The following is a 27819-nucleotide window of genomic DNA, read 5'->3' as shown; positions in this document are numbered from 1 at the left end:
TTAACCTCCTGGCTTGTTTCTTTTGAGAGACCAGGGTTCGCCATCCCACCCTATCAACTCCCTCCACCTCCTCTGATTCCCGAAGGACAGAACGGGCACACGAACCCTGCTTTCTCCAGAGAGAGGTTAGGAACAACCTCCAGGCTGTACCCACTGATATGCCACATCCCCAGGGTGTACAAATCCACAACCCACCTTGAAAACCAGGTGGCATCACCCGCTGGAGCTGGCCAAAGATGCTCCCGTGATAAAGGGGCGATACTCACGAACTGGACAGGCAGCAGCCTTGGGAAGCGCTCTCCAGGTACTTGTGGGGCTGCAGGCACGTCCGCGGCAGGAGCCGGAAGGAGCATCTGGCATCCCAAAGGCTGCGAGTGCTGCTGGGGTGAGGTGGCTGCGCTCCTGGCTGCCCACCATCCCAGCAATGGCTTCACCTTCCGCTCTTCCAGGCTACGCATCCTGCACGTGGCAGTCCCCAGCATCAGATGGGACAACGTACCGAACCAAGAGCAATTGCACAGAGGAAATTTTCTTCTCCAGGGGCTGAGCATCACCCAGCAGCAGCTCGAATCTCCTTGAGCAGAGGCCTTCTTACAGGCAGGGCTGGCAGGAGCCAGAGCCTAGTGCCCAAGCCAGACTGCACACCAAACTCCCATGGAACCTCAACTGCCCCCTTCTCCAGCCCTGCAAACCTCAGCTATTCACCGAAGGCAGAGGACAAAGGTCCCCAGGCTGCGCTCTCTCCACCGCATGACCTGGGCGTACTCCCAGGCAGAAGGAAAAGCAGGTACAAGCTGAGAAACCTCCTTTGTAGGAGCCTTCGAGGGGTTCTGCTGGGGGAAACACACGGAAGGTCTTTTAACCGCCTTGACTGCACAGCCTGCAACTGCCTCCATCGCGCAGGGGTGAGCCCTGCCCGCCTCCCTCGCACGTGGCTGCCGTCCCGGCTCGCCAGCGCCAAGACCTGGGCTCCGACACTGCAGCCGGCCAAACCCTGACATGCTTGAGATGGGGAAGAGACACACAACCAGCAAGGGAGATGTCAGGGGCTCAGGTCCAAAACCATTTATTGAAATGAAAAGGACAGAAAATTCACGTGAAACCCAAGCCGGACGCGCAGGAGGAGGAATGATGCTTTGTCAGGTTTCTTGAAGGGTCGCTGTATTTCTGATCTTTTGAACAGCCTCTGTGTCCCATTCCTTAGGACACTACTTTGGGAAGGTAAAAGGGTTTGTTTTTTTTTTTCCCCCTTCCACTGGAGTGGCATAAAAATAAATTTGTCAACTCATATTATATACATATGGGCTGTATTTATTTTCCGTGGGAAAATATCACTCTGTCAGTACTTAAAATTAAGTATCATTATACTTATTTTCTTTATCTTACTGAAAACTCTTTTTTTTTTTTTTTTTTTCCAGTAAATCTGAAATCTCTTTAGGTTAGGCAGCTCCACTACTTATCTGCAATCTTTTTAGGCACAGATGCAAGGTATGGCTTATACACCAGCCTGCTCCTGCTGTTTGAGAATGACCCCCGCTACCTGTTCAGGTACTCACACCCCATCACCCAGGAGAAAAAAAAAAAAACCAAACCCTGCTTTTCAGCCAACTTGGGCACGTCACATACAGTACAGCAAACCCCAGGGTGTCAGCTACAGGAGCTCTAATCTGGATCCTAACAAACGGGAACACCCAGGACACAGGGAAACCTGGGGTGGGGAAGGAGCAGTGCAACACAAGAAGCGTTGATTTTTTATATAAACCAGGCAATATCTGTACAATGTGGCCACAGCCACACGTGCCTGGATGGGATGGCAGGAAATTTAATACCAGAGGCGAAAACCTTTCCTGTCCCCCCCTTTTAATTTTCTTCTTTTTTTGGACGCACGAGTCTTGCATCTGTGTTGGATCATGCACGCGACTGCAAAGCTTTGGTGAAGCTGGAGGACGTGAGCCATCAGAAACTCGCCTGTCTTTCGGGGCGAGGGCTGCCGTGCACAGACGGGCGTTACCAAACAGCGGGAGCCAAGCGACAGCCACGGAAGCAGCCTGGGTTTCCTAAAGCCTGGCAAAACGCACCAAACAAACGCACTCTGTTAACGGCAGAACTGCAAAGACGGGCTTCGTGGCAAAGTGTGGGAAGTGCCGCGCAAACATCGCGCCTTCAGCACAGCTGGCAATAGAGAGCAATCCTTGTTTTCTTTCCAGAGCAACAGTTAGTCTCCGAATGCCGTTTAAAAGACAGCAGCAACCAGAAAAGGCCCAACCGTTTCAAAGTCGACTCTCCGTAAGATGTGCAGGCAGGATGGGCAGACACTCACCCCACCAGGGAAAGAAGAGCAAGGAGATTGGGTGGGTAGGATGAGAGACGGCGAGTGACAAACGTGCTCTGAGATCCTCCAACTGACCAAGAGCCGCACAACTCCTCCACGCCATGAGATAAAGACACTGGCTGACTCGCATCGCAGCCCGGCTTGCTCCCGTGCCCTGGGGAAATCTGCCCTCCAGCCCTGCTACTGCCCTCCCCAGGCCAGGGACACCTCCACGGGACCGACACATGGAGCCTCAGAAGGGGCAGGATGGTGGGCAGTTGATAAAAAAAATAATAATAATAATTAAAAAAAAAGGCAAAAAACCCCAGCTAAGCCAAAGCAAACAACATCAAGAGCAATGGCAGGACATGCGTGGCAGGGGGAAGGTTTGTCATCCGCAACTTGACGGCAGCTCCTTCCCCAGGGAATAGTCCCGCTTTGTCCATTCCAGTCCTCCTCTCCTAGAGACAGAAATCACCGCTGGAGGCACGAGGGTGATCTGGCAGCGCTTCTGCCCGGGGGTGCGGCTGGCAGGGGGGAGCTGGGTCTCCGGGGACCCCCATGGCAGAGCTGGGCAGAACACAGCCGCTTTCGGGCTAGGAGAAGAGAGAGAAAACAGAGTGCTGAGGCATTTTGCAGCGTTTTACTGGTGCCGGTCAGGCTGATGCCCGGAGGAGGCTGGCAGGAGGGGGAGCAGGTCTGCTCCTGCCCTACCACCCCCGGTGGTACAAGGGCTTAGCAGTGACCTCGTACACATCCCCACGCCTTCCCCCAGGTCCTCTCTTGCAAATGCCGACCCATCTCTTCATTGACAAGAGGCTGAAAGCACATAGAGGGCAAGTGCCTCCCACCTCCTCAGCTGCTGCTCATTTTCACCTCCTGACCTGCCAATTGACCTTTGCAGAGCCTGACCCGCAGCTCACTCATGAAACCTGCCTGTAAACTGCAGGCACCTGGACTGCATCTGAAGCAAGCACCTGGATCTTGCACCCTTGCTGGACTCCTCCTGGCTAGCCAAAAACATGCCAGCCACATGAGGCGTCCACCAAGCTCTAGAGATGTGTTGGGTCTGTTCTTCACTGGTCCTACAACCTCCCAGACCTCCAGGCAAGACCAGAGTCAAGGTCTTCAACAGAGCTAGAAGGTACCTGGTGTATTGAGTTGGAGGAGATGGAGAATGGGAGGACCCGAGGTGCAGGGTATGGCCTTCAGGAAGAAGCAGAAGATGCTTTGACAGGATCTGATGGCCCCAGAGGTTAACAGAGAGATCCCTGTGAGACAACAGGGCACCCTTCCAGTAGCAGAGGATGTCTGGCACGGAGGAACAATCTGCCCTGGGGACAGTAATCAGCCAGGGCAGGACAAGCAAGGAGGCAGGACAAGCAAGGAGGCAGGACAGACCCACCCCAGACATCTCACCCAGCCTGGTGGTGTCACAGGCTGGGGAAGCATCACTGCAGAGATGGGCTCCTCCAGGACCTAGACCAGCTCTCCATCCTACCAGCCCCAGCCCAGAAAGTTGATGGTCCTTACAGACATGCATGGCATCTGCATCACGGATAGGTGAAGGGCCAGGCAGCTTTCACTCCCTACACCCTCCCCAAACACTTGTGAGGACAGCCCTGAAGGGCACCGTGACTCTCAGACCCAGTGCTGCAGACCTTGCCTTGAGAAGCCGGAGGGCTAGCAGCAGCTGGATGGGCTCTCCACAGGGGTTGTGCACAGGCCAGGGGACATTTCCACAAAGGAAAGACCTTATCGTACAGAAGATCTTCATCTCACACGTGCTTTGTACCACCCATCAAAGCTTACCAGCTCATGGCTGGAATTACTCCCTGTACAGAAATGGCAATTAAACAAACCACATGGAAATTAGACCTAGAGACAGCCGCCTTCTAAAGGGAAGAACCCACACTCTGGTCTTTTGCCCTTTAACTCTTGGTGCAATGAAAAGCTCCTGATGTCTTCCCTTCTGACCATGCACCAGCTGGAGCAAGGCGACTCCTGTCTGCCGACCAGACCGTGCGTCCCTCCCTGTGCTGAGACCCCCAGGAAATACCAGCACAGAAGATACCGAGCACGAGAGCGGAGAAAGGCCCTTACCCTGTGCCTGCTCTCCTGGCTCAGCGCGGAGGCGTACGTCCCGAAGGAGCTCACGGGGGTCTCCATGGGGCTGCCGATGCTCCCAAAGCACCCTGCAGCTGAGCTTGGAAAAGGGTGCTGGGGCACAGAGGGAACAGGGCTCGGCTGCTTCTCGGGAATAAGCTGGTATGAGGAGGAGGGGGGGAAACTGGAGTATGGAGCCATCTCGTCCTGGGACCCCCCGCTGCCCGCAGTTTCCATGCTGCATAATCCGTTCAGGTTGAAGTGTGCCGCCGGCGCGCCGGGCCCTGGACGCAAGCAGCCTTGGTGCTGGGAGATCAAGTCTTGGCTGACACCATAAAACCCAGGCTGGGCTGGGGACCCCAGGAGCGGGGAAACGTAGTCCTGCCACGGGCTGGGGCTGCTGCTGGGAAGGAGGTGTGGAGCGGGGTCGGGGCTGGGGCCGCACAACCCGTTCACCAGCAAGTGACGGTGTTTCGGCTGGCTGGGTGGTCCCACGTGGCCCTGGCACTGGCTGGGCAGGGAGAAGGACCGGCGAGCGTCCTCTTGGGTGGGACGCGTGGCAGGGAAGCCACCCTCCAGCTGCCCAGCCCTGGGTGGCTCCTGCGGGCAGGGGGCTGCTGGCGGGGAGCTGGGCGCCTTGTCCCACGGGGTGCCCCACACCGGCTGGAGGAAACCAAGCAGACCCTCCTCCCCAGCTGGCCTCCACCGCGAGCCATCGGCTGGCTCGTCCTCCTCGGCTGGCTCCCGCAGCAGCGGGGGCTGCCGCCCCGGCACAGCGTGGGGGGGCTGTTCCCACAGCGGAGCGGGGGGCTGGCCCAGGGCAATGCCGGGCTGCACCACGTGCTGGGGCAGGTACTGCGAGTCCTCGTTCTCCCCGTGGGCCTGGAACGTAGAGGTGCCTCCACGTGGGCTCGGGGATGTGCCTGGCAGGGGACAGACCTGTTGTCCTCCCTCGTGCTTGTTCACCAGAGTGGTGTGGATGTAGGAGAGAACCTCGTTGCTGGCGAGGCAGTCGTTCAGGGACGGGGCGCGGTCAGGGTCCATATTGACCATCACCATTTTCTCATCCAGCAGCAGGAGCTCTAGGTCCTCAGCATTCAACCCCAGGCCCTCCAGCACACTGAAGAACTCGTTGTTGGAACAGCTCTCGTCACTCTTAATTGAGAGCGAGTCCAGGGTGGCCAAGAGAGGGTCCTCCTGCTGCAAATCCACCAGCTCCTCTTTGAGGCTGTTCCCCCTTGAAGAAACGGGAGCAGTGCCCATACTCCAAGCATCTCTTCCTGCATCCAGCAAGGACACATCCTCGAGGTGGCCCAAGGAACTGCTGCTGAAGGAGTGGTTAGGTGCAGGAGCTGGATGCGAGGCATACACCGCCTTGTCCTGTCGCATCACGGCGCCCAGCAGAGAACTGGGGTCAACGCCATTCTTCTGGGAGCATCCTCCGTGGCTGCGGGAGGTCTTCTTGGACTTGCTGGTTTTCCCTTTGCTCTGGAAAGGGTCAGGGAAGCCCGAGAGAGGGTATGCGCTTTGGTATAAGAGCGCCTCTCCTGTAGCAAAGGTAAAGGGAAGATGCATGGACCGTTTCCGAAGGTGCTCTCCTCCTTCTTCATCTCTGCAGGGCAGGAAGAGGAGACTGCGGCTTGTGTGTGCACAAACACACCCCGCAAAGTGCTTCTGCAATGGACAACTGCGATTTCCTGCAAGCCAAAGCCTCTTTGCTAGAACCAGCATGCATGCACCGAGCAGAACCACACACACATAAACATTTACGTATGCGTTTACACAATACAAATACACACGCACGTATTTTTATATATACAGACATAAAACCGCACATCTTTAGCGTAACCAAGAGGATACTTAAAATGCAAAGGGCAACAGAGCTCTGCCAGACAGAAGTCACACCTTTGCCCTGCTCATCTGTGCTGCAGCCACCCCTCAGGACAGGGATGTCAGGCTGCTGCCAGATGGCTGCCACGTTTGAGGTCCTCGCTGTTCCTGCACCCACGCGTCCCTACAGCTGCTGGAGAGCAGTCACCAGTCTGCCCAGGGTGTGTCTGGACCAGTGCCCGGGACACGGGGGCAGAGATGTGAGGTGCAGGGCACTGCTCAGCACTCCCCTGTACGTGCAGAGTGGCCTTGCAGAGGGGGCCGTGGCCGAACAGTATCCTACGGTACATTGACAAATCGAACATCTTGCCCTGCTTGGGGCGTCGCAGAGCCCACACCGATGGAAAAAGCCAAAAAGCCTGAGCCCACCTCAGCCTGGGCTGACCCAGACGGCACTTACACGAGGGGTCTCTGCGTGACAACGATGTACTCGGGCTTGCCATTCTTGTAGACGAGCCGTGCGTTGGCCTGCACCCACTTCCAGCGATTCTCCTTCGTCAGCAGGCGGAAGACCGTCAGGCCGCTCTCGCCCGTCTTCATCACTGCCGGGAGGAAGCACGCGTGCCGAGGGCTGCCAGCACGACACCAGAGGCAGGGCTGCCTCCGGCGACACTGCCGTTTCCAGCCGGGATAAGCAGGTGGGGACACCGCAGCAGCGCGGCTGGCACATGCAGGGGACACCATCCCGGCTAAACACCCCTCACTACGCTCCACCCCCAGCTCTCTGCGGTGACAAGAGCATCACAGCAAAGCGTAAAGCAAAGCATCCTACGGGGAAAGAGCTGCCGTGCTCAATGCTATGGAGCTGCCCGTAGTCCCAGCTCGCTCATCAGCCTCAGAGGTGAGCACAAGCGACCAGGGATGGGACTCTTACTCCTGACGTGGTTCTCGGCACAGTACAGCATGTCGGCAGCGTGGACGAACTGGTAGCCGGTGCCGCGCATCCGCAGCTCCGCCTCGGTGTAGCCCAAAACGATCTTCCCCCTACGAGAGACCGAGAACGCACCCAGAGACAGAGCTGGGGTGGGACATCACCCAGGCAGGATATGGACCGGCATGCTGGAAGCCCGCAGCATCGCCCCTCAAATCAGCTCCGCTGCTTACTTGGCATCGCACGCCAAGGGGGTGAAGTCCAGCTTGTGCTTCGTCCTGAAGATCATGTTCTTGGTTCGGATCTGCAGGATGGATGGGGGCTGCAAGGGGGTGGAGATAGCGAAGAGAGCAAGCTGGGGTGGCAGTGCAGACCCGTCTTCAGACCTTTTGTTCTGCCCATGAAGGAATTTCAGCCTGCCTTGAAGGTTTAAAGCCTGGGAAGAGAAGAAAAGCTCAGTGTCACACAGAAAACTGGGTGGAGAGAGGGAGGAGAGCTGCATGGAAAGCAAGCCATCTCGCTGCAGAGCTGATGCAAATGATCGCTTGCCACTTGTCCCAGTGCTCCCTACTAAAATAAGAGGGAGGATCAAAATGATGCTACGCCGAGCTCCCCGCAGCAGCAGCCCACTGCCTTCTGCCCCTGTGGCCACTCACTGCCGGGCTGGGTCTGGGACACGAGGCAGCTGCAGGACCGCGCACACGTTGCGGTCACGTCAGGGCATCGCGCGATGCACGAGCTGCTTTGCACGTTAACTGAGCGATACCACAGCCCCGTCAGTGATCATAGCGTTGCTTCTAAACAACAGACAACCAGGACTACTTCTTCGTTTTGACTTTCCAAACTGAAGCAGGATGAGAGAGAAACAGCATTGTTACACCTGTGGTTATGAAGGTAAGAACCCCATTATCTTGCAGCAGAGAGGAGGAGGAGGGATGAACACCACCTACTTGGTCTTAAGAGATGCCTTTAACACAAAAACCTGGCAAAATGTGCAGAGGAAAAGCACTTTTGTTCAAGATTCAGCATTTCTGAGAAGAGAGGAATAAAACCCACATGGAGAGGTTGTAGGTACAGACCAAACCTATGAAAACCAGCAAAAATATCTCCTCGTTGAGACAGGCAGGTGCTGCACATGGCAGAAAGGAATGCCGGGTCTTTCAAGGTCAACTTTTATGCTCCAGCAGTGGCATGGACCCCTCGGGGTGAGCCTGCACCCCTCCTGCTGTGGAGGTCGCAGCGTGGGTCTGTACTCACCAGGAAGCCGGAGGAATTATCCAGGAGGCAGCGAAAGCGGCACACGAAGCTCCTTTCCAGAAAGGAGGAGTTTTCTGGGGGCAGCTGATCCGGCTTGTAGGTGACAGCAGGAGAGCCGAGACTCTTCCCCCCTGTAGGAGAGAAGGACTGGGAAAGCAAGGAAGGATGCCCAGCGAGGGCTGGAGGTCCTGGGAAAGGGCTGGAGATTCCCAGCATCTGGGACTGCGGCAGTTTGCAGAGTACAACAGAAACTCAGGGAAAGCCACGATGTTTGGCTGAAGCCATGGCTTGAGCCACAAGCACGCAAGCCCTGTGCAAGCGATGGCAGGGAGCTGGGCTCCCCGGCGTACGTGGGGAGGTACGCATCTCGTGCCCACCAGGATGCCTGGCTGCCAGCCTGCGTTTACCTTCTGCAGAAGACTCATCCTCGGGAGCGTGGGGTGGGTTGAGTGCCCAGTGGAGGTTGCGCCTGAATTCCTCCTGGTCCTCGGTGTGGATCAGCTCAAAGACGCTCTGGTGCATGACATCTGTCTGGAGGAAAAAAGCAACACGTGAGCTCTGTGGCCAGCCCCCAGGCACGAGTTTTCACGTCCCACCTGGATATAGCCTGTCACAGCCTCAGTTGGCCGTATCTCACCCAATTTCCCTGGTGCTCAACAATTCCCTGGCTGAATGAGGTTTGACACCTTCCACCGGAGGTGATGCTGGTGGGAACGGACAGCACATCTGGCTCTAAGGACCCCTTGCCCATGTTGGGCCAGACCTCCTCTCCCACATCCTAAAGAGCCACTAGCACCAACAATACAGCTCCACTCTGACAAGCTCATCCCCGTAACATGGTGTTCTTCAGAATCCTAGTGCTGACTTATAGGATGAGATGAAAACGTGAGTTCGGGAACCAAACAGCAGCAAAGCCACCACAGCCCTACACTGTTACCAAGAGAACCAGGCATCTGCTCTGGGACTTGCTCCCTCTGCCCAGATGGACAGTCCTCATCTACCCCAGATGTTGGGGAAAGCCAGCTGTGTGAGAGCAACACCAAAACCCAGTAACTAAAGGACTGTAGGTAAGTCCCGCTTCCCCATAAATCTGACCCAGTGCCTTCCAGGTTACTTGGGTGCTCAGATAACCACAAAGCATTGGAGCTGTATGGGATTTGCCAGGGGTCACCCAGAGGAGCGGGTGCCCAAGGGCACAGACATCTCACCATGGCATTACACAATGGGGCCACGGACCTCACAGCCTTTCAACGTGGCTGGTGGAAAGCATCTGTGGGCTAGCCAAGTTGCTTTGACACCTCCTCACAACCATGTCAGGCAACACAGGGTCCAAATTCACAAGACCACGGAAAAGCCCCACGCTTTTCCAAGACCCTGTGATCCCTGTAGAGCTTCCTGCTCACAGGGAACTTGCGGCTATTCTCCACCACCAAGGAAAAATCCACTCTGCAAATCCACCACAGCGAGTCAGAGGTGTCCCACCAACCTGATGAAATCCCAGATAGTCCTGAATCGTATGCGAGGAGTAAAATATCAGTCCTTCCGATGTCACCACCAGCACGAAGCCGTTGAGTGCCTAGGAGAGAGGAGATTGGCAGGTACACGCCACACTCACGTCGCCCTTTTCTAGCTGGATGGCGAGTTCTGCTCTGCTTGGACACTGGTCACCCAAGTCCTGGCTGGTCCCAGCTAGCAGACAGCTGAACCACTGCCCCACCAAGAGAAAGGTGTAGGAGAGGAGCCAAAGCATGGGAAACCTGGAAGGAAAGGAAGCTCTTCCCAATGGCATCTGCACACGCAGCCAAAACACAGGTTTTCACAGACCTGATGAGTCTGCTCTACCTAGCAGAGGTCAAGGGCTGCAGCTCCTTCTCAGGTTGTCCTCCGCTCTGCTTCACTTGGGCAAACTCCATTAAAGGCTGGATGGAGAAAAATGGGGATCAACTCCAGCAGAGCTGTGCTCACCAAGAAAACAGACGGTACCTTCTGCTTGGTTCCTCTGAGGTCAGGTAGCTCTTCTGTACAGCTGCCCGAGCGTACCCTAATCCAAACTGATGGAAAACTTTGCTTCCATCCCGAGAGTGGTCACTCAGACTCAGATTTGGACATTTAGACTCATCCTATGTCAAAAGCAAATAAAAACCTCAGAACGGCTTGCAGAATGAAACTGGACACCATCAGGAATGGGTCCATTCTGGTATTCTGGTGGAAACGAGCCTTTCTGACAACCCTGAATCAAAACAGAGTTTCATGTCTGAATTTAATGTTGACCCACGTCTACCTGGGTGGCTCTGCTCGTGTAGTTCCCCTCCTCCCTGCAGCCCGGGAGGGTCCTGCAGCCACGCGTGGCCTGGGACAACATGGGGCTGGAAAAGCCGGGGGACGTTCAGTGGGGAGCAAACCCACCGCAGATCACTGTGTGCTGCCAGCGTTGGCTGGGCGTTCCCTTCTTGCTTGGCCCACATGGATGGGGAAACTCCTGCAGGTTTGGGAGAAACCTGTCCGGTTCCCTGGCCTCGTTCATGTCCCTCCTGCCCTCCCCAGGTGCCAGAGGAGTGGCCTGGAGAAGGGCTGTGGTGTGCCCACGAGGGCTGCCCATGGGCAAGGAACAAGGGACCAGCCTAGAGGTGCTGTCTCCACTGCCTGCTCCATCCTCCTGCCATCGCTTGCCCTGAGGTCGAGGTGGCCAACCCAACACTGCAAAGAGCTTTGGCCAGCGAAAGCAGAAAGGGTGAAACCTAAAGCCTAAGAGTTTGGTTTCTGAAACCATAGCAAGAAAGTCTGATTTCTAAAAAGCCATTTTCTTCCGAAGCAGGAGGGAGGACAGGCTGAGTCCGGTCCCTGGATTTGGGGGAAAACCACAGAATAACTGGTTGACCTTCAGACTACCTTTTCCTTTCGGCAAATAAATGATTCACCCCAAACACGCACCCAGTGACAACCTGCTGCAAGGCACTCATCCAGCCTGCACAGCACCGTCCTTCCGAAGCGCCACACGGCAGCGAAAGAACCAAGCATCGGTGTCTGCGGGTTAAGGGGTGCCTGCACCCGCCCGCGCCTGGGACGCACACGTTGGCCACAAGACGCTCCCAGCCACGCTCCTCTTCCTCTGGAGCGCTCTCTGCGTGGTGTACAGACTTGCACAACGCAAACACCGCGTCACAGAGAACCCTCCACCCGAACAGGCGGAACGCCGTGCTCTGTTTTCACAAAACAAACGCTCCAGCAGCTTTGCCCCTGCAAGCTCAAGGTACTAAGCCCTCCTCACAGAAAACAGCAAATGCAGCCATCAATCTGAAGTTTCCAATGTATTTTTAACGCTACACAACTTAGATATTTTACAGTTCACTGGCCCTTCCATCCTCTCCTCAAGCTCCGAGACTGTCCCAAGAGCCCTGGCTTTCCATCCCCGCTCTCTGGCACCAGGTAGGAGCTGATGCGCGTGAAAGCCTTGCTAATACGGGCACTGGCAGGGTCCCGAGGAGCACCCCGAAGCACCCCGAACTGCTGCAGGCACGCAGGCACTGCACCAGCCTTTCCCAACCACAGGGGCCAGCCCCGGTGGCGCAGAGCCCGGTGCTTTGAAGACCATGTCATCACCTTGCCAGGGCCGGGAGCAGGCCCGCAGGAGCATCCCCTTGACCCCGAGTGCTAGGCATCAGTCCATGACTCGGTTTCCCCAGCTCTGAAACGATCGCTATAGACTTCCAGTAAACACCTTCAAGTCCACGGTGCTGCCCAAAAGCAAAGGCCATGAAAACCCAAGAAAATCACCGGTTTAGCTCTCAGAAGCTGAACAGCCTTCAAAGTCATGACAGCACCATCCAGCCACCCTTCCCTAAGGGCTGGGGACACTCCTGCCAGCTCGAAGCAGGAGCCTTCAGAAGGCAGGAGTCCTCCTGCGGTGCGGACCCCAGAAGCCCTATGGCTGTCCAGAGCCCAAACCATCCTGTACCACTAACCTGGGTTAGGGAAGCCGCAGTAGCCAGCCCTGGCCTGCTTCCCCCACTTCATAACCTATAGACATCAGGATTAATTAGGGGCTAGCGTGTAGTCTCAGCCAAGTCCAGCTATTGTCGCTGCCAACTCCCATTTCATTGTCCGGGCCTGCGTTTCTCCCCCCTCTCCTTCCCTTTATTCCAGGCACAAACGCTCTCTATTTACTGGGGTTGATCTCAGTGTGTGGGAATCTGCTGCAGAGGTTAATTAGTGCCACCAAATGCACTTTAACCCTTTGAGCAGCTCCGGAGGCATCGCTTTGCCGTGGCAGCGGCAAGCAACGTCTCGCAGCGCTCTGTCCTTGCCTAACTGCACAGGGCAGCAGGCTGATGTCATACCCCGCAGCCAGCGACCTGTACCCGCACCACCGTGCACCTGGGCAGACACGGTCCACCCAGTTCTCAGCCTTGCTGAAATCCCTTCAGAGGGATTTTCGTTCTTAACCCCAGTTTAAGGTACCTTCCTCTGCTGAGATTGCTGCTGGAGAGAGTCTTGGGGGAAAAGGACAGGGCGAAAAAAGTAAGGCTGGAAAATGAGAGGGGAAGGGAAGAATCAGGGTGGACCAAGAGACGAGACAAAGGACGTTTGGATGTTGAAGGTGACAGATCAGGTGGAAGTAGCTTTTTAAACTCATAGGAGCGTTTCCTCGTGGCACAGAGGCAGGTTCTGAGCCCCTGGAAGAGCCAAACATAAACCCAGAGCTTTTAACACCCAGCTTGGTACCTCTACAAGGATGGCATCAAGTTGATGAGCAGGACATCAACCCCCGGCAAGCCCCACTGAGCACGGTTTTGTTACATCCACAGCGGGAAAACCCTCAGCTTTTTGGTTATTGACCACCTTGGCCTTAGCATTTCTCTCACTAGACACTGAGATCCTGGTTCCCCAGCTCTCAAGCAGGACAGTAATTACCTGCTAAGAGCTGAGTGAACTTTTGGAAAGGCGCTGGGGCTGACCAGCACGCTCGCCCCGCTCTGGACGACAGCCGGGCAGGGGACAGTGCTGCAGCCCGTCCTCAGGTGCCAGGCGGGGAAGGAAGGGGAGACCCACGTCCCTCGCAGGATATCGTGCTGCCGGAGCCTGGCCTCTTCCTACTGACCGTGCGCGGTTTGGAGACAGGAGGTCATCTCCTGCCGTCGCTGAATAAACCATGGAAGCAGCAGGCTCAGCCCAGCCATGCTGCAGCATCACCAGCGTTGCCTCCAGCATCACCAAAGGAGCCAACTCTGCCCCTCACAGCGCTCCCAGGGTTACACCCACGTGCCCCGTGTACATGGGCTGAGCGCGTGGCCCATCAGCACCTATCTACGTACTCACTGTCACGCATCACTGCCTGAAAACCGGGGGAGACTTCCATGACGTTTTCTTCCCTGTTTTCACCGGTGGTTGGACAGCATTCCCGAATCAGGACCAGTGTCCGTCACTCAAAACACCTTGCTCTGCTCGGCTCCCGCGTCACACCTATGGCCCGTTTACACACGAGGGCAGAGAAGCAGGAGAGCTGCAACTCCGTGGTCAGAAGTTAAGCACTGCTTCCACCGAGACGGAGGGGGTTCTGACACCCAAATGATTTACAGGTGGCAATTTTGTCCAGGAAGGATGGGAAAAGGAGAGGAGAAGCAACACATTTTCTGTCCCAGGGACCCGAAGAGGTCTTAAACCTCTGCTCAGTCGGTAGCACTATGAGCTACACCATGTGAAATCACTGCTTCACCAAAACATCCTGCAATCCATAACAGAACAGCCTGCTTTTTGGGTAAAATTCAAAGGAGCTGGAAAGGGGACAAGAGGAAAATCCCTTGAAGGCATCTGCCAGGGGGAGGTGGCCAGCAAGGAGCACTAACCTGTAGGAGCAGCTCGCCCTCCAGTACCGCTGCCGAGCCCGGAGCTGGTCCGTTGCCGCGGTCTCCATCCCTCTCCGCTTCTTTGGCACCGTGATTCTTTAGAGCAACTGCATGAAGCAAAGGGAAGGGGCTTCAGTGCTGCAGTAACACACCCAAGTCACCACCACAAACGTCCAAAACACGGACCTGGCTGCAAAGCTGGGCAACGCAGTGCCAGGGGAAGCGGCGATGTACTGCCAGCCCTTTGCTTCACCCCTCGAGAGTCGATTTTAACAGGACTTTTTTCTTCCACCCAATACCCTCAACTTCTTTTTCCCCCCTCCCAGACCTTTAACGACCAATATCCTCGACTTCCTTTTTTTCCTCCCCTAGACCCTCAACCAGAGCAGTTAAAGCCAGGAATCAGACAGGCATCGGCACAGTAACTACAAGGCCCTGCGTTTATCAGCAATTACCTGCAACCAGTGGCACAAAAGGACGCGTTTAGCGAGCTCACCACCCGGAAATCTCTCTTATAATTTAGCGATAGCAACCACGGAGGTCCCCGGTCCCGATGCGGACGCTGCTCAATGCCTGCACGGCTCCTTGCGAACAGCAAGGGAGAGCCCTCGGTGCCACGCCACGCACGTCTTGCTGGGGGAGTCACCGCACCCAGCATTTCTTCGCGATGCTGAAGCAGAACGGATCGGCTCACGCACGCCCCGACCCCGTGAAGGACAGCCGACCAACAGCGGCAAAAAGCTGCAGCGAAAGGCGTTGCAGCAAACCCCACTCTCATCCGGGATGAAGAACGCGTTATTTTGAAGGGTACAATCCGGATAGTCCAGTCGACGATGTCTCATTACAGTTCAGCAACAGAGCGGGTTTGTTCAATCAAATTAAGGCAAAGCCGCAGCTCACAGTGGGAGAAAAACAACAGGGAAAAACGCACACGTGGATACAAATGTAGACGCCCAAGATTGCAAGCAACCTAATAGCGATCGATGCACAGTAAATACGCATGAGGAAATCCATCACTCAGTTTAACCAAAAGATGCGCCTGTAAATTTTGTACCGTGCTCCCCGAGAGAACAAATCCCAGGGATATTTTAGGGTGGATAATATTTACAGAATAAGAGGACAACAAGCCTGTGCATGGCAGGCCTGCCCAGGAGACAGCGGAGAACGCAGCAAAGCCAGGAAGCTCCTTCCAAGCACGGCGAGGATGGAAAGCAGCATTTGGCCTCCGATAAACCAGCTGCTATACTTGGGAGGAAAGGTGTGAGGCTCCAGCCACCGCTGCAGCCTGCCCTTGTTCCTGCTCAGAGAGAGCCAAAACTCTTTCGAATTTGCTTTTCCCAGCTCCCGTGCTACGTGTGCCAAGGAGCTGCCACGCTCAGATGCGACGGCAGCATCAAGCGGATGCTGGAAGTAATTTATCACCCCATAAAGCTGTCAGCGGGAGCAAAGCCACGAGCCGAGACGGAGCAGCGAGTCAGAAGGCACCGGCCACCAGCACGTCAAAGAAACCAGGCTCTGTAACGCTCCGCTCACCTTGTGCGTTGCCAAAGCAGCTGCTGAAACTCAGCTCCTCCAGCCGCCTGCACGCAGAAGCTCGCGGGCGAGCAGCTTCGCAGCCGCTGCGAGAGGTGGATGCTCCAGACGAATCTCCGAGCCTTCCAGGACCAGGAGGTCTGAAGCTGACCCCATAACCCCCCGTGTCCACAGCGCAGTCGCGAGCGGAGGGGCCGGTTCGGTCTCCAAAGCGGAGTCCCCCCGCCTGTCAGCGTCTCTGCGCTGGGACAGGCAAGCACGCAGCAAAGGCACGCCGTGCCCTGCAGACCCGCTCTCTTCCACTGCCAGGGCTCACCTCCCATCCCAAAGGCCTCCGCATCCCCCGTGGGCGTTTGCCAAGCGCTGGCTCGTAGGTAGGTGGGAGCAGGGAAGGATGCCGCGCTCTGCAGAGCCTCGCTGGTATGCACGTGAGGCTCTGGGGACAAAACGCACTTCCACCAGACGCAGGACCATCCCGACGATCAATTCCGCTCCATAACCAAATGCAAAGCATGTCCTGGTTCTAATATTGCTTTTAATCAAAAGAAAAAACATCTGGTATGGCAGCAAACCCCCTGCTTCGGGGAGGTCTGGGAAATTCCCCTCAGGCTCAGCCCGCAGATTGCTTCAGGAGCTGTTTGAGCACCGAGGGGCCGGGATTAAGTTTATGGCACGTGTTTGTACGACAGCGGGTCGGTCCTGAGCGTGCTGGGGTGGACACACGCACGCTGCCGCGTCCCAACCGCTCCCCCACCCTGACCGCCGTCCATGCTGCGAGCGCTGCTGCCCGCGGTCCCCTGCCCGGGTCGGACCCCGACGGCTCTGCGCCAAGTCCGAGGCACGGGCAGGTCACCGGGCAGAGCGGCGTCCCGTGGTGCGGATGGAGCAGGTTTCTGGCGGCGCCATTCCAGCAACTCGCTTTTCTGATCCCTAGGAGCAAACCGTAGGAGCTATGAATTATTAAAGGTCTTCAGTCCTCCTCTGCCGGCTCCCAGACTGCTGCACGGGAGGTGCAAGATAAAAATAAACGCGGAGGATAGAAGAGCAGCTAAAGGGTGCTGCCCCCTCCTCAGAGGTCTGGTTTAGTGGGTTGGTATTTCCCTGCAAAAAGGAAAACTTGATCACAACCGCTGCCTAAAAATAGACTTTGCTGTCAGCATCTGGGCTGCTCCTAAGCCGCGGGGCCAGAGGAAACACAATTAAAAATCAGAGGACGGCCCGCTGTCCTCCACGCGGATGCCTGCCACCAAACCCAACCTGCTCCTGCAGACAGGATCGAAGCACCGGGGGCGAGGGGCTGCTCCCCTACAAACCAGAATCCCGGTGGGGGTTTTCCCCACAACCTTCACCAAACAGTGCGTTTTCCACCCAAGGAACCCCAAAGATGACCTGCTCTTGGCTGCAGACATCTCAGGCTGGCCCCCTGCCTGGTGTCCCCCGGCTTTGTCTCTCCATAAATAGCCCCGCGCAGCCCCTCGGGTCAGCAGAACTGTCGCAGCGCATCAGCCTGACGGAGCGGAGACGAGAGCCGGCGTGGCATCCTCCCCGCCACGGCACCCTGCCCTCCCACCCGGCCACCCTGGGGAAGGGCAAGGCAGGAACGGGGCGAGCTCAGCACGGGGCTGGGGGGGGGAAAGGTGGCCTTCCCCACGCAGCACTTGTCTTCACATTGGGCAGGGAGACAAGGTGCAGTCCTCACCCTCACTGTGTAACTGAGAACAGGCATTTGCAGGGAAAGAAAAAAAAAGTTTTTTAAAAAAAAAAGTTTTTTAAAAAAAAAAGTTTTTTAAAAAAAAAAGTTTTTTAAAAAAAAAGTTTTTTAAAAAAAAAGTTTTTTAAAAAAAAAGTTTTTTAAAAAAAAAGTTTTTTAAAAAAAAAGTTTTTTAAAAAAAAAGTTTTTTAAAAAAAAAAAGCAAGAAGTGGCTTTTCCTGGGCTCCCTCACTCGGCCACCAGCATCACCTTTGCCGCTGGCAGCTGTGGAAGGAGGAAGGTGAGGAGCCAGGAGCTGGTCACCTGAAAGCAGCAAGGCTTGCACATTTTTCCTGCTATTTCTTCCAACGAGGGGAAAAAAAAAAAAAAAAAAAAAAGCTTCTGCCAGAACCTGCAGGCTACTTTGCCACAAAAAGCCTTTCAGTGGCGAGGAATAAAACCTCTCCCTGCCTGGCCCCGTCTCCGCGGAAGGAGCTCCCTGCCTGCACCTGCCTCCCCGCAGGAGGAGGACGCTTTCTGCACCGGCCGGTCCTCCCCTCCAGGTGCAGCCTGGCCTTGTGCTGTCCCCCCCGGGGCAGGAGGGCTGGGGGCCCACGGGGGTGACATTCCCCCCCTCCATCTCCAGGACGGCGCTTTCCCCCCCGCCCCGGCGCCCGGCCTGGGAAGCCGTTTCACGTGGCGCCGAAGGGACACCTCGCCGACTACCAGGTTTGCCAGTGAACTCCTGAACCTGCCAGGGCTTTGCAGACCTGAGAAATCTCTGCACCAACAAGCGGGTATTAACATTTTTGAGAGGATATCACCCAGCCCCCTTCCCTCAGAAAAACCTCTGAGCGGGAACGGGGTTTCGCATCGGCTGCTGACTGCGAAGCGGGAAAACGAGACGACTTGGTCCCAAACCCGCTCCGGGCGTTGATGCAGGAGAAGCAGCAGAAGGAAACCCAACCGCTTCACGGCTCTTCGAGAGCAACGAGGGGCCGCGTCTCCCCACGTGTCTCCACCGGCATCACGTAAAGGAAGCAAGAAAACACCGAACCCAGCCGCAAGTGATGGCGGGGACATCCGCATGGCAGTTATGAGTCTGAGCAGCTCTTGCGGGGGGAGAGAGCAGAGGGGGTTTGGGAAGGGTGCTCCCCGCAAGAACCCTGCCGTAGGGCTCAACGCCCCAGTGCCTATCAGTCGCTCTCTGGGGGAAGGAGAGATTGCTTGATTTATTTATTCATGAAATTGCCTTCTCCCCACCTCTTTCTTTCCATTATTTGTGCCAATTCCCTGAAAAGCAGGTCTTCCGCTCACGGCAGTGACAACCTTACCGTGCGATTATCTCCAGATCGTCCTTTCCCACCCAGATCTCCAGCTCCGAGACGCTCACGGGCAGAGGGACCCGCAGCTCTGCTGCTCGGTACGCACACCCTGACATTAAAAAAAAAACAAACCCCGCTCAAAATTGTTTTCCTGCACTTTGTTGCAAAGAAGAAACAAAACGTTTGAAAGTCAGGAAAAAAAAAACCTCGTCGGGTTTCTTTTGAATAAACTGAGGTTGTTTCACTTTTAATCTAAATTTTTAATCGAGAAGAGTAATTTAAACAGAAAAGTGGCTTCCCCCCAGCCAGAATGATATTGTCCTTTAAAAATAAATAAATAAAGGGGTTCCCCCACCATAAGAAGAGTTTTGCTGATGGGCTCACACAGGTCCCATGCAGGAGGCATGCTGGGGAGATCCTCCGAGACCTGCCACGTCCACCCACGAGAGCAAGCGCCCCCCCCCAAAAACACTGAGGAACAGCCCGGCTCCCTCTATCACGACACACGAATTCTGCAACGCTCCAGTGAAACCAGCACAGGAGCTTTCGTTTCCACGGGTGGGAAGCCCACAGGTGACACAGCGGCAGCTCAGCGGGAGCACGCAATGCAGAGAACGACGGCGTGACGCCAAGGGAGCAAAATTTGGCCCGAGTGCCTTCTCGATTGCCGCGCTCAAACCGGTGAAAAGCTAAACTGCTGCTGTGGAGGCAGGCGAAACGCTGCGACCTCCGCTCCGGCTTCTCCGATGGCGTCTACGCTGCCAGCGTGCCAGATCTGATCCTTGCTCTGTCATTTAATCCACACGTTTTACAGCAAGCTTACACCTCTCCAACTATTTTGAGAAGCAAAGAACAGGAACATGCACTTAGTAAAGCGTATCCCCTTCTAGGATTTTTTTTTTTTTATTGTCCAGCATGAGCGGAGCTCTTCCTAGCCAATGCAAAATTATTCCACTTCCAGATACGAGAAGACTTAGGGAACGTAGCCAGCAGCTCCTCTGATTTGAGGAGTATTTGAAATGCGTTAGAAGGAAAGAGCATCACTGAACCGGCGAGAGAAGCAGGCAGAGATTTGCTGACACCGGGCAGCAGAACCGTCTCCTCCCCGGCTTGCCGAACCATCACTTCATTTCTCACCACTGAGTTGTACAAAGCCCATCTTCTAGCAACTGCAACTACTTCTTGAGCTTCCCTTTGCTTATTCATAATGGATACTACGGTTTTACTTACCGCTTCATAATACCTGCCACAGCTCCCCGTTGACACAAATTTCATTAGATAGATGAATTATTTATCCCTTGCCTGAACGATACGGATACACCACCTTCCGTGAGCGCGCGTGGTGAATAATGGATGTCCTGCTAAAAGATCTAATTGCACTTTTAAAAGCAAGGAGGCTTCGACCACGCGGAGCTTTCTGTCGCGTCACCAAAGACACTTGGCTCTCAAAGGGAGAAGCACATGCAGGGGTTTAAACAAGGACAAAGAGGACAAGGACCTGCCAGGCTTTTTGCAGCATCGATAGCGGCTTGAACGCTCCTGCTCTCAGGAGCTTTAGGTGTGCGTCGTCCCAGCCCGAAACCTTAACCTGGAGTTTCTTGCCGGCCCTGCTCCCGTCCTTGCGTTTGAAGGAGCCTTGAGAGACCCCGGCTGCTCGTAGGCAGCAGAGCCGGCAGCCACCGCGAGCCCCGTGTAAAGCCCCGGGACCTCCGACAGCTTCCTACCGGCTGCTCTCGTGAGACCCGGGGAGAAATATTTGGCAAGGGAAGCACGCAGCAGGAAAATTGCCTACCTAAGGGAAGTCACAAGACCTTCCCAGCTTAAATTGCTCCTCCAAGGCCAGCTCATTACCTAGGCAATGTAATTTAAAGCACTTTTCCAGTCTGACCCGACTGCCAGGGAGCAGCTTAGGCACTTTTTGGGCCATCACAGCTCTAGCAATATCTGCCCGGGCTCCTACCGTAGCTCAGAGGGTTAGGCTCGGCCCCGAGGCCGCACATCCATCCTGCAGGTGCCACCTGAGATTTTAAGAGGACTCCAGGAAAATGCCCAAACCCTCAACACCCGCAGGAGTGTTTTTTAAAACACACCAGGGGGCAAACTCCTTAGGATTTGGATTCACAGAACCATAGAATCATTTAGGTTGGAAGAGGCCTTTAAGATCATCGAGGTTAGCTGTATGATCCCTCTGTAGAGCCTTCCTACCCTCCAGCAGATCAACCCTCCCACCCAGCTCGGTGTCATCTGCAAACCCACTGAGGGTGCCCTCGATCCCCTCGTCCAGATCACCGATAAAGATATTAAAGAGAACAGGCCCAGTACTGAGCCCTGGGGAACACCGCGTGCGACCGGCCACCAACTGGGTCTAACTCCGTTCACCACGACTCTTTGGGCCCCACCACCCAGCCAGTTCTTTACCCAGCAAAAGCGCACGCCCGTCCAAGCCGTGAGCAGCCAGCTTCTCCAGGAGAACGCTGCAGGAAACGATGTCAAAGGCTTTACTAGTAAAACACACCACGCGTAGCTCAGAACGAAGGCTACATCTACCCTCTGATCCACGATGACAGACCGTGCAGCTGATAATCCACCTTGAGCCAAAAGTTTCTAACACCACAACACCCGTCAGGGTATGTTCCTCCTCTCCTTCCAGCCACCCGAGCTGCCCAGAGGCCGTGCCTTGGCTGCTGGCAAGCCCAGCTCTCCGGGTAGCACGCTGCACACGGGCAGAGGCGTGTCTGCACCCCCGAGGAGCCCCATTTTGGAGCAGAGTTAGCCCTTTACTGGCTTACAGCAAGGCTCGGCAGCGGGGTTCAAGCACGCACCTCTTGGCACCACGGACCGAGCTCTTCTCACCCCTCTTCCTATGGTTTATAAACCCCAGACTCCACTCAGAGCCCCACATGAGAAGGCGGCTGCTGGTCAATCACTAGGCGTTGGTGCCGCAGCAACCACAGCCACCTCAAGAGCGCTTTGATTGAAGCCGAGCGAGCAAACATCTGTGTTCCCAGCAGCATGCCGCCCCGTGCTGCCTCCTCCCCGGCTTCTGTTCGAGGAAGAGCTGGAAAAGCTGCGTGACAGCCCTCCGAAACAGTGCGAGCCCGTGAGAACCCAACTGAGACCGGCCCAGGCCGCCACTGAGTCCTGGCAAAGCCCCGGTGGGCAGGCACCTGGGAACAGAGCCACACGGGCACAGGTCCGGGCCAGGCACGGGACCCCCTGGGGACACCCAGCTGGCCCCCAAGGGCAAGCGAGTGCTCGGGGGGGGGGCTAGCTCTCGCACCCCAGCAGGGCTGGGCTCGCTGTAGGATGAGAAGCACAGCTCGGACGACCTTCCCAGTACGCTGCAGGAGCAAACTGCGAGACACACTTCTCTGAACTGAGCTCTTGCCTGTTTTGAGGTCTGCCGATTGACTTCCCACCGGGTGTTTAAGCGGACCAAGCAACACGGATGTTATCCGGCAGCCACAGGACAAGGCGCCTTCAAGGCATCTTCCTTTTTGCTAACAAATCACCATGCAGGGCAAGACCCAGCGACAAACCTTCCCCTGAAGCATCTTCCCATCTTCTCTCCCCTCTTCCAGAGGGCGAGGAAGGCAGAAGATACGGGGACCCTCCCGTAAGCCAGCAGCGTTTGCCAGGCCCTAGCCTCAAGGGGAGGAACGGCGAGGGATTAAAGGGGAGCAGCCTGCCAGGCACTGCAGGGCTCAGCCGCCGGCGACCATTTGGTACGGCGTGCCGCGCAGACCCCGGCGCGGTGGCACCGGCTGCCCAATGGCAGGACGCGGGGTGTGAGAGAGGAAGAGGAGGGTGGCAGGAGCAAGGCTGCTCGGCAGCGTGGCTGCACCGCTCTGAGGATGGGTCTCAGCATCGGGGAGGGGGGAGAGGGGAGGGGGTCCCGCGCTCGGGGGAGATGCAGACCACTGCGCCTGCCTCCTCAGCTCCGGCAGCCCCACAGCACGCTCCCGCCTCCACCGAGCCACACGCGCTGAAGGAGCCTCCTGCAGAGCAGGGGAGAAGGCTGGGATGATGAACGAGAATTAAAAATATCCGTCTCACCAAGGGGGAATAAAGAAATAAGACATTTGTGAGGAGGATGGACTATTGAAGAGACCTGAATAGGAAAGGAGAAGGTTGAAGCCTTTAAGTCAACTTTCACTGACGTTTGGATAGGATCCTCAACTTGGAAGCCAACTTTTGGTCCCCCCAGTGCAGGCTAACGGTGCTGGGTTCAGGTCAGTGCTGCTTCACCCAGCAGGATTGGTGAGGGATGGGCAGGGCTGGGCTCCTCACTGGAGTCCATCTCCCTGGTGGGACATCTCTCCCAATGTCTTAAGTCCTCCCGTGGCCCTGCTCCCCACCTAAGTTCACCTCTGTCATGGTAAGCAGCGTTCCCGTGGACAGAAAGCATTTGTGAACACCTTGAGCTGCACAGCCAGGCAACAGGGTAAAAATACGGCACCTGGGCATCTCGCAGAGGACAGCAGTGCTGCTCCAACACAGGAGAAGCCTCTTCCACCCCACCACGGATCAAACCTGGCACGCTGGCGTGTGCTTGCTGGTGGCACAGCTAGCTCCCCACCATCCTCGCTGGCCCTGCACCATGCCGCAGGGAAATCTGCTGTCCTGGGGCGGGCACCCTGCAATCCCAAGGCACTTTGGTGCTTGGTGTCCTGAGGGTCCTTCAGATGGTCAATATCAGAAAGAACCTCCTGTCTGACATCAGGACGCCTGTCCGCCCAATGCCCGTCTAGACAGCGTTATATCATTATTGGTGTGCAAGGCAAAAAGCAGTGCCTCCTTCCAGGAGGAGACCGTGGCCAAGAGCTACCATGGCCAAGAACCTTCTTTCCCCAGAGATGCTGAACGCACGTGGCAAACTCCTGGCACTAAACTGCCTCCCGCTTTGTGAAACTGGAAAGATTTGCCAGACGGCAAGAAAAAGGAACAGAGTTAGCAGACAAACACACACACGGATGCTCTTGTCCTTTGGAAGAAGACAGTGTGGCATCAGGGACTTCACAGCAGGGACACCCAAGCCAGTACTTGGCAGGTCACCCTGAGGAAATGTTTATTTAGATAAATAACCCTGCTTAACAAAGACAATGTTTGATGGTCTCTGAATCACTCTGAAGGTTAAAGAACAGAACACTGAATGGCCTTAAATCTTCTATCGCCTAACTGCATGCCTAAAATCGGGACAGTTCCAAATTAAGCCATATAAAGTATAAAAACCCTCACGCATGAAGGAAAAATTACCTCTTTTTAAATATCAAAGACCTCCTGGCAATATCTCCCCAAACCAACGTTCAGAACTCCACCGTGCAGATAAAAGCACGTGCAGATGCTTCTTGCACGCGGTATCTCGGCCATCTCTGACAGCTAAAGAGCAGGTTTGCTTCTGCCGCACCGCTCAGCCGATCCACTCCGACCTGTGCGGATTGCCCACCGCAATGTAAACGCAGGTTCATGTTTAACGAGAGCTGCGAAGCCCGCTCTGCGCTTTGAAGAATTTATCATGTGGCCAGAAGACGATCAGGAGCCCAAAACAGAATGAAAGAAGCTCCCAAAGATTTTCCCAGTGACCAAGACCTAGAACCCGCCTGGGTTTTAATCACTTACGCCCGTACAAATTTCCCCATACACAAGCTACGCATAAATCAAGATGCTGAAGCAAAACTAAAAAATAATTAATTTTCAAATAGCCAGGAGAAGGAGACATACAGTGAATTATTTAAGATGCTGGAGAAACAGCAGCCGACATAAACCTGCTGGGTGAATTGCTGTTGGTGATCACTCTCACCACCTGAGACCTGCTCCAGGAGGACGTGCTGCCAAGATGTTTTTCCCGGCACGGCATGACAGCACACTCTACTTTCTGTCCTTGCTCTTCCTCGGTCTTCTTCCAGGGAGCGCTCAAGCAGGGACACAGTCGAGCGAGGGAGAGGCCAGCTCGTCCTTGCTCCCCGCTCAATACGAGGGTTCATCCTGCCTGTTTCTGAGCCGCCTTCAGACGGCGCTGGGACCCGCTGGCTGCTCTCAGTAAACACAAAAAGACCCCAAAACACTTGCGTTTTCTGATCTGATCTCACACAGGACTCGTCAGCATTCAGCAGCTACAACAGCCTCCTCGGGATCCCGTTTCACATACCCCGGGATGCTGAGCGGGAGTCGGAGCACGCGAGGAGCTCACCCGGCTCAGCAGCAGGCAGGCAGACCCCGGCTGCCCCCCTTAACCCTGCTCTCTGGCAAACCAAGGGAAAAAAAAACCCCTAAACCTGTGGATAATCAACAACAAAAAAAAAAAAAAAGAAAAAGAAAAAGCCAAAGGAATAACCATAGTATTTTGACCAGCAGCCTTCCAAAGTTGAACTTTATCTCAGCTCCAGCACAGCTTATCAAAGACCAACATCACTCCGGCATTGTCACTGAAAGGGACTAAAGTAACTTTAAATAATTTTATTTTCTAGATGGGCTTGCCCAGAGCTCCTTTTAAAGGTTTTTTTTTTTTTTTTTAAAGCTGCAGAAGAGACTCAAGGAGGTCTGCAATCACTATTTGCATCTAAAAGGATGAGGGTTTCCTCCTTCCCTCCCACACCTGAATTACTGTGACCTGCCCTAAACCAGACAGCGGCGGGTACCATCCCACAGCTTCAGACACACCGATGCGCTCAGTCGTCGGGAAGTTGGCACCACAAAATCAAACCAGATGGCACGACAGGGGGGAAAAAAAAAAAAAAAAAGAAAGAAAATCTGAGAGAGAATCTCAGAACGGGATTTCCCAGTTTCTCACAATGCAAACCCAAAGTAACCCACCGTGCCGGGGATGCAGGAACGTCAAACCCCAGGACGCACAGCCCTAGCAGGATGCTTAAATTCTTTAAGCTGCAAACTTGAAATTATTAATGTTTCAGGGGAAGACCGAGGCCCGCACTGCGCCACCGACTCCCACCCCGTGCAAGAACAAGCATGTTTCAGAAACCCCAGCACCACGCTGGTCCTCCTCTGCTTCAGAGCATCGTCGCAGACGATGGGTTTCGGGCAACACGTCCAGCGTCACGAAGGCCAACGCAGCAGAGCTCCTTACCAGGGCAAAACCAGGGCGGAAAACACAGCCGATACAGTCAAACAAACAAATTGACCTGACGCTGCAAGGCAAACAACTCCTCTCCGAGGGCATTCATTTTTCATTTCACTTGCCAGTCCTACAAGCAGGGTTTAAAAGAGAATGGAAAAGGAAAAAAAAAAAAAGAAAAAAAAAAAAGAGCGCATTCACCACATCCAATAATTTGGATTTAAAAAGAGAAATTACGGTGTTGCTGAGATCATATGCAGCAGTCTCAAACCACTGCTGTTTCACCAGGAAAATCCAGGGCTGCCTAAAAACCCTCCTGGGGGGCTCCTATTAATTACAACAATTACAGCCCTGCAGAATGCAGACACGCCTTTAACACAGTCTGGTTTAAAAGGTTCCCATATAAATTGTAACCACATCACAGGTAATTATTATTCCTTATCAGCGCACCGAGTATTTCTCTGGTCTATTAGAGGGGAAAAAAAAAAAAAAAAAGTCACTTGCATCATGAAACTTTCCAACCGGGCTGCACAATACATCGCTACCCTGGCAGCTGTGCCTGCCAAAGCCTGAGCCCGGGATCACGCAGGATCGTGGAGCCTAAACCTCAATTTTCTACTTCAGCGGAACCCACAAACAAAATCAACTTCATCTGCCTGGATCCCTCCAATTCCAAGCAAGCGCGAGCTGCGCTTTTGCCGAGGCACGATGCGATCCTGAAGCTTTGCAGCTTGAGGTTGCAAAGGAAGAAAATTTGGTGTTAGAAAGGGGGGAAAAAAGCAAATTGGGGGGGGGCGGAAGTAATTCTAGGGGGGAAAAGGGGGAACGAAGCAATTCTGGGGGGGAGGAAGGAATTCTAGGGGGAAACAAGCAATTCCAGGGGGGGGAAAAGCATTTCGGGGGGGGGGGAAGGGAGAAAACCAAGCAATTCAGGGGGGAAAAAAGCAATTGGGGGGCAAAGCAGTTCTGGGGAGGGAAAAAGCAATTCTAGGGGGGGAAAAGGGGGGGAGAAGCAATTCTAGGGGGGGGAAAAAGGCATTTCTAGTGGGAAAAAGGGAGAAAACCAAGCAATTCTGAGGGAAAAAAGCAATTGGGGGGGGGGAAGGGGGAAAAAAGCAATTCTAGGGGGAAAAAAAGGGGGGGAAGCAATTCTAGGGGGAAAAAGGGGGGGGGGAAAGCAATTCTGGGGGGGGAAAAGGGGGGAAAAAGCAATTTTTTTTGGGGGGAAAGGCATTTCTAGTGGGAAAAAGGGAGAAAACCAAGCAATTCCGGGGGAAAAAGAAGGGGGAAAAAGCAATTCGGGGGGGGGGGGGGAAGAGGGAAAAAAGCAATTCTAGGGGGAAAAAAGGGGGGGGAAGCAATTCGGGGGGGGGAACAATTCTAGGGGAAAAAAGGGGGACGGGGGAGCAATTCTAGGGGGGAAAAAACAATTCTAGGGAGAAAAAAGGGAGAAAACCAAGCAATTCTAGGGGAAAAAGAGGGGGGGTAAGCAACTGCAGGGGAGGAGAGGGGGACGCTCCCGCGGCCGTGCCCCTTACCGCTGAAGAAGCTCTTGGCTCGCAGGTAGCCGGCGCTGAGGCGCAGGACCGACAGCTTGTCCAGCCCGGCCACCACCTCCTCGGGGAAGGGCAGCAGCCCGGCCAGCCGCTCCAGCTCCCGGTTCAGCCGCTCCCGGTGCCGCTTGGACGGGTTGGAGCTGCCGCCTTCGGCCGGCCCCGGCCGCACCCTGCCGGGCAGAGCCGCGTTACTGGGCGCCGCTGGGGTCCGTGTGTGTCCGCCCCCGCCCCGGGACCCTTCCCCTCGCCCCCCACTCACACGCGGGGCACCGGCTTCCTCCGCTTGCGACCCGCGTACATGGTCGGGCCGGGGGGAGGCAGCGCCCGGCGCATCCCCGGCAGGAGCCGCCGCCGAGCCCTGAGCG

At 55.3% G+C, this 27819-nt stretch overlaps 1 protein-coding gene across 1 annotated transcript; it reads right to left on the bottom strand.

Annotated features, from left to right (window-relative positions):
• Positions 1-1280: 1280 nt before the first annotated feature.
• On the bottom strand, positions 1281-27819 carry LOC129207982 (aryl hydrocarbon receptor-like). Its single transcript, XM_054829936.1, has 11 exons — positions 27714-27819; positions 27437-27624; positions 14279-14385; positions 9922-10011; positions 8843-8966; positions 8436-8566; positions 7412-7614; positions 7182-7291; positions 6708-6849; positions 4415-6029; positions 1281-2907 (listed from the first exon to the last, which is right to left on the bottom strand). The coding sequence occupies exons 1-11, from the start codon at positions 27785-27787 to the stop codon at positions 2773-2775; spliced, it is 2919 nt and encodes a 972-aa protein (XP_054685911.1). The 5' UTR covers positions 27788-27819; the 3' UTR covers positions 1281-2772.

The sequence above is a fragment of the Grus americana genome, chromosome 6 (assembly GCF_028858705.1).
Source record: "Grus americana isolate bGruAme1 chromosome 6, bGruAme1.mat, whole genome shotgun sequence".
Lineage (NCBI taxonomy): Eukaryota > Metazoa > Chordata > Aves > Gruiformes > Gruidae > Grus > Grus americana.
The sequence above is the reverse complement of the archived record's forward strand: the minus strand, read 5'-3'. Positions and strand labels throughout refer to the sequence as shown.